General features: G+C 38.6%; 1 protein-coding gene across 10 annotated transcripts in view; it reads right to left on the bottom strand.

Moving 5' to 3' along the window:
* Window positions 1–12,509, bottom strand: part of grik2 (glutamate receptor, ionotropic, kainate 2) — a 339,915-nt gene that overhangs the window by 227,673 nt on the left and 99,733 nt on the right. For all 10 annotated transcript variants that reach the window (XM_073925009.1, XM_073925012.1, XM_073925013.1 and 7 more), the window contains 2 exon segments: window positions 3,310–3,477; window positions 204–461 (listed from right to left, as the gene is read on the bottom strand). In XM_073925009.1, coding sequence (XP_073781110.1) covers window positions 204–461; window positions 3,310–3,477 — 426 coding nt within the window.

The raw sequence follows: 12,509 nt of genomic DNA, 5'->3' as shown, positions 1-12,509 counted from the left end.
TTATAACAGTGGTTTGTTCTGTAGACAATAAAAAAAATTGACCTTAAAATGGTTTGGCAAAAATAAAACAAATAAGACTTTCTACAGAAGAAAAAAAACATTATAGGAAATACTGTAAAAAAAAAAAACCTTGCTGTTAAACATCTTTAAATAATAACTCAACTGTAGTGCACAGTGTGCCGCAGCAGTGAACTAGCTCTCACCTGTGCTGTCGTCATAAACCACGGTGACCGTTTTCCACTTGAAGAAGTGCACCAGGTCTAAAATGGCCCTGCTGAGGGAGGAGAAGTCGGGGTACAGGTTGACGTAGAAGGAGTCTCGGTTGTCTGACACTTGGTGCTTCCACTTGGTCTGTATGTGTGGCACCCCGAGAGCGTTACAGATGGACTGCACCGCGTTGGCAGAGGAGCTGTGCGAGGGCCCGAAGATGGCAGCCACTCCCAGAGAGAGCTGGTCACAAGCTGGACAAACACAACACACAGTGATGAAAAACTGCTTTAGTCACCTTCTGGACTCTAGTTTATGTGTAAGTAGACAAACACTGAATCTGCATCAGAGAAATACACAGATTTATTTATTTTTGCCCATCATTATGTCCATATTCTATTCTATTCTATTCTATTCTATTCTATTCTATTCTATTCTATTCTATTCTATTCTATTCTATTCTACTGCATTGTATTGTATTGTATTATATTATTTTATATTATATTATATTATATTATATTATATTATATTATATTATATTATATTATATTATATTATATTATATTATATTATATTATACTGTATTATATTATACTATATTATATTATATTATATTATATTATATTATATTATAGTATATTATAGTATATTATATTTAAATTTTTAAAATAGTATATTTATATAAATTTATTCACTTCTTATATTAACTTAATTTTAATTTAATAATATGCATATGGTTATATGATTTATGTACAATACAGTTTTGATAGACGTAAAGTAATATGTTAAGTCATATTTTTATAATTGAGATTATGTATTTACTTATGTAAATGTGGAGAATTATATTATACTACATTAATTTTATATTAATTGAATGCAAATTTTCCTATTCAGATGCAATTTCATATAGCACTTCTTGATAACAAAAAACAAGAATTCTGATATTTTATACTCATAAACTGTTTACAATTAAGTTGTTTCCTTTTTTTTACAGAACTGCAGCTTAAAGGGATAGTTCACCCCCAGAAAGCAAGATATTCTGAGTAATGTGTTAAACCAGCAGACATTCACACCCACAGTAGGAACATAAATTATTATGGAATCAATGGCTGCTGTTTTTCAACATTCTTTGAAATTTCTTCTTTTTTACTTGACAGATTTTATTCAACAGGTTTGGAGGTTGAATAAATGATGATGGAGTTTTTTATTTTTTTGGGTGAACTATTCTTTTATTTTTTTCACAATTACAAGTGCATGAGTTGTTTCACAATTCAGATTTTAGATCCAGAAATTATGTTAAGATTTTTTTATTTAATAAAAATGTTATTGCTGTTTTATTTTTATTGATATTTTATCTTATTTATATTTTATAGACATTTTATTTGTATTTTTATTTAATTGCCTTTATTTTATTTTATTTATTGTTATTTTTATTTAATTGCATTTATTTTATTTATTTATTTTTTGTTTTATTTATTTGTATTTATATTATTTGTATTTATTTTTAATTTTATTAAATTGTATTTATTTTATTAAAGTTTTTCATAATGTTTTGCTAATTTTATTTTATTATTATTTTTTAAATTCTTATTATTTATTTTTAATTTTATTTCATTATATTTATATTTATTTTATTCATTTTTAATTATGCTTTGCAAATTTTATTTTATTATTATTTTATTTTACTGTATTTTTATTTATTTTTAATTAAATTTTATTTTATTGTATTTATTTTATTTTATTTTCAATTTTATTTTATTGTATTTATTTAGCTTTTATTTCATTTTTAACAATGCTTTGCTAATTTTATTTTATTAGTATTTTATTTATTTATTTATTTTTTAAGTTTTAATATAATGCTTTAATATTTTTATTTTTTGATATTTTATTTTATTTTATATTATTTTTATTTTATTGATATTTTATATTATTGATTTTTATTTTTTTATTTTATTTAATTTTTTTTGCAATTGTAAGATTAACATGTATGTACAGACCATTCCATGCTCAGACTGTGGATTAAATGTAATATTGTTGTGAATAATATAATATATTTACAAGCTGGCAAAAGAGTATAAATGAATTTCACTTTATGCAAAGCCCAATCCACACAAGAGTAAAGTTACAATGCTGTCCAAAATAATAATTTTTGTGCAACAATGGTAACACTGAGCTCATTTACTGTACTTTTATTACCCCCAGTTTTCTGGCAGAACCGCTGCGTTTAATTGCATCTTTGTAATCTTTAAATAAAGTGGCATGGAAAGCAGTGCAGTTCCAGTGGCAGCGGCTAATGAAGTGTATAATGATTATAAGAGAATTCAGATGTTTCCCCAGCGTGTAAATGACAGATGACGGCAGCCTGCAGACCTGTCCCAGGGGTATTTACTGAATCACCCCTTCTGAATCATTACCTAAAACCAATCCATTCTCTCTGCATATGCAGCAGAAACACACTTCAGTGAGTTCAGTCTCTGATATACAGTTGAAGCCAGAATTATTAGCTCTCCTGTATCCTTTTTACCCCAATTTCTGTTTAACAGAGGGATTTTTTCAAGCACATTTCTAAGCATAATAGTTTTAATAACTCCTTTATTTTATCTTTGCCATGATGAGAGTAAATAATATTAGACTAGATTTTTTCAAGACACTAGTATTCAGCTTCACTAGCTTAACTAGCTTAATAAGGTTAAGCTCGGGTAATTAGGCAGGCCATTGTATAATGATAGTTTGTTCTGTAGACAATCAAAAGACAGTATTGCTTTAGGTGGCTAATGATACCAGTATTCAGCTTAAAGTGACATTAAAGGCTTAACTAGCTTAATAAGATTAAGCTCGGGTAATTAGGTAGGCCATTGTATAATGATAGTTTGTTCTGTAGACAATCAAAAGAAAATATTGCTTTAGGTGGCTAACGATACCAGTATTCAGCTTAAAGTGACATTAAAGGCTTAGCTAGCTTAATAAGGTTCAGTTCGGGTAATTAGGCAAGCCATTCTGTAAAGATAGTTGGTTATCTAGACAATTGAAACAAATATTGACCTTAAAATAGTTTAACTAAGCTAATAATTTTGATTAGACAGGCGGCTGGAGACACTTTACCTTTTCTGGAGGCCTCGAAGCTGTCGTGGATGTTTATCCGCTGGATGTCGTATGTGAGTGTGGTGTTTGGCAGTAAAGTTCTGTTCCTGTTGATTGTATTTAAAGCAAACTTAAAGGCAAGTTCTTCAGCACCTGATGGGCCACTTTCGATGGATTCAAATATCCCCCCTAAAAGAGTGAGAGAGAGAGAGAAAGAGAGAGGTTTATTAATTCGTTCATTCATTTTCTTTCCACTTAGTCTCTTATTTCAGAGGTTGCCACAGCGGAATGAACCGCCAACTATTCCAGCATTTGTTTTACACAGCTGATGCCCTTCCAGCCACAACTCAACACCCATACACTCTAATTAACACACACACACACACCCATACACTACGGCCAATTTAGTTAATCAATTCCCCTATGGCGCATATGGAGAAATCCCACACCAACACGGGGAGAACATGCAAACTTATGCATTCAACAACACTAGACAAATATCATGTATATCACAACATCACCTCAACTTTAGCATTAAAACAATAATTAATATAAAAAAAAACACCAAAATTGTCTTTACTGTGTTTTATTACTAGATGTGACACCTATGTGTGTGCGTGTGTTTGTGTTTATAAATGTATATACAATGGTCCCTTGTTAATCGCAGGAGTTATGTCCTAAAAAATAACCCGCGACAGGCGAAATCCATGAAGTACTCAGCTTTATTTTTTACAATTGTTATAGATGTCTAATTTATACAATTTAGATGTCAAATATATACAGATGTTATAGATGACAAGGCTGTAAAACCCCTCGCTACACACTTTATACACCTTTCCCACACAGGCATTAACATGTTTCCTGCAGTCACTGATCCACAAAGCTAAAGCCTCATTCACACTACAAGCGACTCTCAGCGGCAAAGCGACAAGAGACAGTTCATTTCAGCGGAGAGCGAGCGACTTCCAGCGGTCTGCGTCTACGCGACCAGGTGGGTTGAGAATCCTTCAGCTTCATGCAAATGCAGAGCAACTTTGTTGAGCGACACCCAATAGGAGCCCCAGTACAGCTCACATGATCCTCTGCCAGCTCGCTCAGTGGCCGGATGTATTTGTGCTGTATATATCTACACACCCCTGCGTTTGAAGCAGGTCGCCACCCAGAGCAACAGGCAGCTACAAAGCCGCTGCAAGTGTGAATGAGGCATAAAGCAGACTCCGCCCTTATGATGGTCTTGTTGTGGACAATCACAACCTTTTTTTGCATATTTATTAAAATAAATAGGCATAGCTGCTGTCGTCCTTATGATATTTCCCTTCTTCTATATGTAACAAACTGAAGATTTATTCATTCTGTAATGGCGCTCTACAGCTATGCAACTTCTACTTTTGACATGTCCAGAAGTCCAACTTTTTGTGCGATGGTTAGCATCTTTCTCTGCCTTTTGGGTGCCCTTGACTGTGCAGAATGTTTTGTCGACACTGTGGGGTTTGTTGGGGAGAAAACTTGCAAGAAGTACAGCACTTCAGTGTCACACTGCTAGCAAATGTGTACATTTGGCAAGCTGAATGCATTCTGTACCGTACAGGAGAGACGGCATGAAAGAGATTGATTGACTTTGTTCTACAGCCAATCAGGACGCAGAACACAATGCACTGTAAAAATAAAAAGAAAGCATGACAAATTGCACTGAAGAAATCCACGAAACTGCGACGCCGCAAAAGGTGAACCTGCGTTTTAGCGAGGGAGCAGTGTATAAAGTTAAGGGCAAAATTATTATCCCTCCTGTTAAATATAGTGATACTTAGTGGAGCAAGGAATTTTTCACAGTATTTCCTATAATATTATTTCTGCTTCTTTCTTATTTGTTTTATTTCAGCTAGTATAGCAGTTTAAAATTTAAAAAAATATATATTTAAGGTAGATATTATTAGCCCCTTAAGCAGCATTTTATTTCAGTTGTCTACAGAACAAACTATCATTATACAATGGCTTGCCTAATCACCCGAGCTTAACCTTATTAAGCTAGTTAAGCCTTTACATGTCACTTTAAGCTGAATACTAGTATCATTAGCACCCTTAAGCAACATTTTATTTTGATTGTCTACAGAGCAAACTATCATTATACAATGGCCTACCTAATTACCCGACCTTAACCTTATTAAGTTAGTTAAGACTTTACATGTCACTTTAAGCTAAATACTGGTATCAGTAGCCCCCTTGAGCAATATTTTATTTTGATTATCGACAGAACAAACTATCTTTACACAATGGCCTGCCTAATTACCCGAGCTTAACCTTAAGTTAGTTAAAACTTTACATGTCACTTTAAGCTGAATACTGATATCATTAGCCCCTTTGAGCAATATTTTCTTTTGATTGTCTACAGAACAGACTATCTTTATACAATGGCCTGCCTAATTACCCGAGCTTAACCTTATTAAGTTAGTTAAGACTTTACATGTCACTTTAAGCTAAATACTGTTATCAGTAGCCCCCTTGAGCAATATTTTTATTAAGTGTCTACAGAACAAACTATCTTTACACAATGGCCTGCCTAATTACCCGACCTTAACCTTATTAAGTTAGTTAAGACTTTACATGTCACTTTAAGCTGATTACTGGTATCATTAGCCCCCTAAAGCAATATTTTCTTTTGATTGTCTACAGAACAAACTATCATTATACTACGGCCTGCCTATTTACCCAAGCTTTACTTTATTAAGCTAGTTAAGCCTTTATATGTCACTTTAAGCTGATTACTGGTATCAGTAGCCCCCTTAAGCAATATTTTATTTAGATTGTCTACAGAACAAACTATCATTATACAATGGCACACCTAATTACCCGAGCTTAACCGTATTAAGCTAGTTAAGCCATGTCACTTTAAGCTGAATACTATTGATAAAAAATAGTTAAATAGTATGTGCTGTCATCATGACAAAGATAAAATAAATCAGTTATTAGAAATTAGCTATAAAAACTACTATATTTATAAATGTATTTGAAAATCTCTGTTATACAGAACTGGAAAAAAATATTAAAGAATTACATACAGTATAAATACATTTGCAGACTCCTTCCAGAAGCTCAATCTGCACTACAGCGTCTGCCTGACAGGCTGTATATAAATGGATGCCTTTAGTGTCGGGGACTGATGTGTTCTGATTGGCTGGCGAATCAATCAATCAAGCCCAGGGGAGCAGTGAAGCTCAGCGTGCAGAGATTGAAGTGTTTTGCAAGGGTCGGTCAGCAGTTTGGCCCTGTTGACTCACCAGACTGGCGCTCCATTCACTGCTTTACTTACACTCACTGGAGGCTCAGGCATTTAAATGACCCCGCAAGACAGTGTAAATAAAGGCTTTACAGTACACGACTCTCTACTGTTGAATTTACACAAAATATAGGTGAGATGTGATGATTAATGTTGTGAAATGCTGTGAAAAAATTCTTTGCTCTGTTAAACATAATTTGGGAAATATTAAAAGAAACAAAAGGAAAATAATTGGACTTTAAGTGCATACTCTTGAACTCACCTCTGTATTTTAGCACCGAGTTGTGATTTTGAAGCAAGCAGGTATGTAAAATATTAATGCAATATTGATTTTTCTGCATGTACGCAAACATAAAGTTACTAAAGGTCAGAAGAAACAGACACTGGCCAGACAGACAACAGGTAACAACACACTTTCTCCGGGGAAAAGGCACACACACACATGCTAAATATCCATCATCCATCATGCAGGCCGATGTCTGACAGTGATAAACTGACGCTTGCGTGACATAATACATCTGTTTCCTATGGAGAGACATCAGTGGCTCATCAAGCAAGCATCTGACCAAGAGATTCAGAATTTTTTCTTACATTCATATCTTGTCACAAGTTTGCTTGTTACTCACAAACGCACAGTTCTTAGGAATTATAGAAAAAACATTTACAATATAAGTCTCACCAATAGCTGACAGGACAAGGAGTTTTGACAAAATAATACCAGACAAAGGAATAAAGTGAACTCACAAATGCACAAGACATGATTAAACAGATTACAAGCAGGAGTGTGACACAGGTGGAGCTACTGACACTAATGAATGGCGGGAAAACTGAACAAGGGAATCACATGATGTAAACAGGAGCACATGGAACAAACACATGGGATATCACATGACATGAGCACAAGACACTCCGACGTCTCGATTTCTGCTGTTTTAGGGTCAGAATTTGGTGTCAACAACATAAAAGCATGGATCCATCCTGCTTTGTATCAGCTGTTCAGGCTGGTGGTAGTAGTGTAATGGTGTGGGGGAGATTTTCTTGGCACACTTTGAGCTCATTAGTACCAATTAAGCATCAACGCCACAGCCTACCTGAGCATTGCTGCTGACCATGTCCATCTCTTTATGACCACAGTGTACCCATCTTCTGATGGCTGCTTCCAGAAGGATAACACATCATGTCATAAAGCGCCAATCATCTCAGACTGGTGAACATGACAATGAGTTCACTGTACTCAAATGGCCTCCACAGTCACCAGATCTCAATCCAATAGAGCTCCTTCGGGATGTGGTGGAACTGGAGATTTGCAACTGCGTGATGCTATCAAGCCAATATGGAGCAAAATCTCTGAGGAATATTTCCAGTAGCTTGTTGAATCTATGCCACGAAGGATTGAGGCAGTTCTGACGGCAAAAGGGGGTCCAATCCGGTACTAGTGAGGCGTACCTAATAAAGTGGCCGGTAAGTGTATATTTTCCATAAAATAAACAAATATAAATGTTCATTTTTTTATGCAGTCTCATTTAATGCACACCTAGCCCTGGCCTACTTATGTACAATCTTAAACATGCTGCAACCTCATCTGGGTTCATTATATTCCCATTTCCGTCATTTTCCCAGTTTCCTTAATTCCAACAATTCCCGTGGAAACTACTGTGTACATTTACATAATTTATTCATGTAAGTACCAAAAACCCAGTTAAACGTTAACAGTATGCATGCTCCTCCAGCTGAGTATATGCTGCATTTCATCAGACGTGAAGATCTTTCCAGACTTCACATTAATGCACAGCGATTGCTGGTTTTTCCTCATTGCCATAACCTAACGCACAGACTTCAGAACATACTGTAGCGTAAAGTCCCTAAATAGATAACACTTTGAATATCAGCTTTTTTTTTTCTCCTTTATTTGTATAGCGCTTTTACAATGTATATTGTGTCAAAGCAGCTTCACATAAATGGCCATAGTAACTGGATCCGACTACTATGGTGAACCTGACAATGAGATTACTGTAATATTCGATAAGATTCACAGATTTGAAACTAAAGAATCACTTCAAAAGCAGCCATCACTACAGATGAGGAGCATTTCATTCTAAAAGTCTGTAAATGGCACCTCATTCAATGATGGTGTACAATTAAGCAAATGTAACCCACCGGTCCTACTGCACCCAATCCGGTCTGAGTTGGGATCGAACTGGCGATTCTTTCCATGGGAGTTGGTTGCTTTGACAAGGAGGCTCGAGACCATGGCCTTTAGTGTCTGTCGCTAGAGCACCTTTAGAGGTCAGAAGAGTGAGGTTTGACTGCAAAGCACTACCTTAGCTGGCCTTCGTTACACTCACCCCCATACCAGACAAGCCCCTAAGTGTAACCCACCGGTCCTATTTCACCCAACCCGGTCTGAACTGGGATCGAACCGGCGATTCTTTGCATGGGAGTTGCTTGCTCTAACAAGGAGGCTCAAGACCATGGCCTCTAACGTATGTCACTAGAGCACCTTTTAAAGTCAGAGCAGTGAGGTTTACATGCTTAGCACTTTGCTAGCTGGCCTCCGTTACATTCACACCCCTGAACCTCACTCCCATCCCGGACGAGCCCCCAAGTGTAACACACTAGTCCTACTGCACCCAACCTGGTCTGAGCTGGGATCGAACCGGGACGAGCCCCCAAGTGTAACCCACCAGCCCTACTGCATCAAAACCAGTCTGAGCTGGGATTGAACTGGCGATTCTTTGCATGGGAGTTTGCATTGCAAGACTGCTCAAGACCATGGCGTCTAACGTCTGTCGCTAGAGCACCTTTTAAGGTCAAAGAAGTGAGGTTAACCTGCATAGCACTTTGCTAGCTGGCCTCCATTACACTCACGCTTCTAAACCTAACTTCTATCCCGGACGAGCCCCCGTGTGTAACCCACCAGTCCCACAGCACTTAACTCGTTTTGAGCTGGGATCGAACAAGCGATTCTTTGCATGGGAGTCGGTTGCTTTAACAAGGAGGCTCAAGACCATGGCCTCTAGCGTATGTCACTAGAGCACTTTTTGAGGTCAGAGCAGTGAGGTTTACCTGCATAGAACTTTGCAAGCTGGCCTCCGTTATATTCACACCCCTAAACCTCACTACCATCCCGGACGAGCCCCCAAGTGTAACCCACCAGTCCTACTGCATCTAACCTGGTCTGTGCTGGGATCGAACCAGCGATTCTTTGCATGAGAGTTGGTTGCTCTAACAAGGAGGCTCAAGACCATGGCCTCTAGCGTCTATTGCTAAATCACATTTAGAGGTCAAAGGAGTAAGGTTTAGCACTTCGCTAGCTGGCTTTCATTACACTCACCCCCTAAACCTCACTCCCATCCCGGACGAGCCCCCAAGTGTAACCCACCAGCCCTACTGCATCAAAATCAGTCTGAGCTGGGATTGAACCGGCGATTCTTTGCATGGTGGTTTGCTTTGCTCTAAAAAAAAGCTCAAGACCATGGCGTCTAACGTCTGTCGCTAGAGCACCTTTTAAGGTCAGAGGAGTGAGGTTTACCTGCATAGCACTTTGCTAGCTGGCCTCCATTACACTCACGCCTCTAAACCTAACTTCCATCCAGGACGAGCCCCCATGTCTAACCCACCAGTCCTACAGCACTTAACTGGTTTTGAGCTGGGATCGAACCAGTGATTCTTTGCATGGGAGTCGGTTGCTTTAACAAGGAGGCTCAAGACCATGGCCTCTAGCGTATGTCACTAGAGCACCTTTCAGGTCCGAGCAGTGAGGTTTACCTGCATAGCACTTTGCTAGGTGGCCTATGTTACATTCACACCCCTAAACCTCACTCCCATCCCGGACGAGCACCCAAGTGTAACCCACTAGTCCTACTGCACCCAACCTGGTCTGAGCTGGGATCGAACCGGCGATTCTTTGCATGAGAGTTGGTTACTCGAACAAGGAGGCTCAAGATCAAGGCCTTTAGCATCCAAATGTACAGCAGGAATGATACAACTTTTCCAAACACAGGTAAACCTTGCTATCATTGCAGGCCTATTGACTACCTGATCACCTCACTCGGCACAAGTTGTGATATATTTATCACACAGCAGCTACATAATCAATGCTAACACAATACATCCACTTCTGCATCCGCGGGGAACACTTGCTTACAGCCGAGCAGCAGAACAGCTCAGAGGAAATTAGTAAAGTAGCGGCCATCGTCCCGTCTGAGGGAAACGAGACTGTCATTTATCATCTAACTCGATCAATCGCTGTGACCACACTGGGCTATAGCCTACAAAAACTGATCAATATCATACAAGGAAATGAACTTTAAAGACTCCATGAAATACAAAGAGTCGTGGGTTTTAATTTCATGCCTGTTAGCTTTGAGGGCATCCACTCACATGCTGAAAAATAAGAGGTTTTTCTTTGTAAACAAGTATTAGGTAGCTTCTTCATGCACTCAAAAATGATGTTTGTTGTTTGTTTGAACTACTTAATTAAAATGAGCTGAAACAACACAAATATTGAGGCTTTTTGGGGGACAAAATAATTGTTTTATGTTCAATCCACTTAAATATGTTCATTCATTTTCATTCATTCATTTTCTTGTCGGCTTAGTCCCTTTATTAATCCGGGGATGCCACAGCGGAATGAACCGCCAACTTATCTAGCACATTTTTTACACAGCGGATGCCCTTCCAGCGGCAACCCTTCTCTGGGAAACATCCACACACACACACACACACACTTATACACTACGGACAATCTAGCCTACCCAATTCACCCGTACCACATGCCTTAGGACTGTGGGGGAAACTAGAGCACCTGGGGGAATCCCACGCAAATGCAGGGAAAACATGCAAACTCCACACAGAAATGCCAACTGAGTCGAGGTTCGAACCAGCGACCTTCTTGCGGTCAGGCTTCATTCATTTTCCTTCGGCTTAGTCACTTATTTATCAGTGGTTGCCACAGCAGAATGAACCTCCAATTATTTTAGCATGTGTTTTACACAGCAGATGCCCTTCCAGCTGCAACCCAGTACTGGAAAACACCCATGCACACTTTTTCACACACATACTCATACACTATGGCCAATTTACTTCATCAATTTCCCTATAGCGCATGTGTTTGGACCAACCCAGGCTCATTCTGAAAAAGTTGTACCGTTGACGTTTCTGGAGACCGCAAAATACGTCCCGGGAGGTATGTAGTTTTGTAGTTTTTATTTTCACGAATTCGCGAGAGGCCGCTGTGTGCGCTTTTTCGCATCTCAAATGTGATGAGTGGTGTTCGCGGCCGCGCAGTTCTCGCGTAAACCCACCAGAGGTCGCTGTCAACCGACTGAATGACGGAATGATTGACTGGGCGACCGGCCAATCGACTGACCCACCCTCCTCCTTCCCTAAACCCAACCATTTTTACAGATTGACCCACCCGCCCACTTACTTCCCTAAAGCCAACCGACGGTTAACAGAAGCCATCCAGAAAAAGAAATCCTTGTCTGATTTTTACCATGTTTTCAGATTTTACCACATTTTCACCCTGTTGTTCACTCAGTCATTTCATTTTTTGGATTCTGTTTTTGTCTTACCTGATTTCTATAATCGCTCTTCCCCGGACTCGAACCTGTTTGTTGTCGTGATCAACTCCTCTCTAAGCCTCAAGTCCAGCGTACACAACGAGCTAACTGGACAAACTGGCTGCAGCGGGAAAGCCCTCCACATGGAGGTAAACGCTCAGCCGGTAATCGGCAAAAGGAACGGCGTCATACCCTCCCATAGCGTTTGCTTAAAAAAAATTTTTAATGCAGCCATGCGTACCGGCTACATAATGCATGGTCTCCTAAAACGACTACGTTTTCAGAATGAGCCTGGGTTGGTTTAGACTGTGGGGGAAACTGGAGCACCCAGAGGAAAACCCGCGCCAACACGGGAAAAACATGCAAACTCCACACAAACATGC

The sequence above is a fragment of the Danio rerio genome, chromosome 16 (assembly GCF_049306965.1).
Source record: "Danio rerio strain Tuebingen ecotype United States chromosome 16, GRCz12tu, whole genome shotgun sequence".
NCBI lineage: Eukaryota > Metazoa > Chordata > Actinopteri > Cypriniformes > Danionidae > Danio > Danio rerio.
The sequence above is the reverse complement of the archived record's forward strand: the minus strand, read 5'-3'. Positions and strand labels throughout refer to the sequence as shown.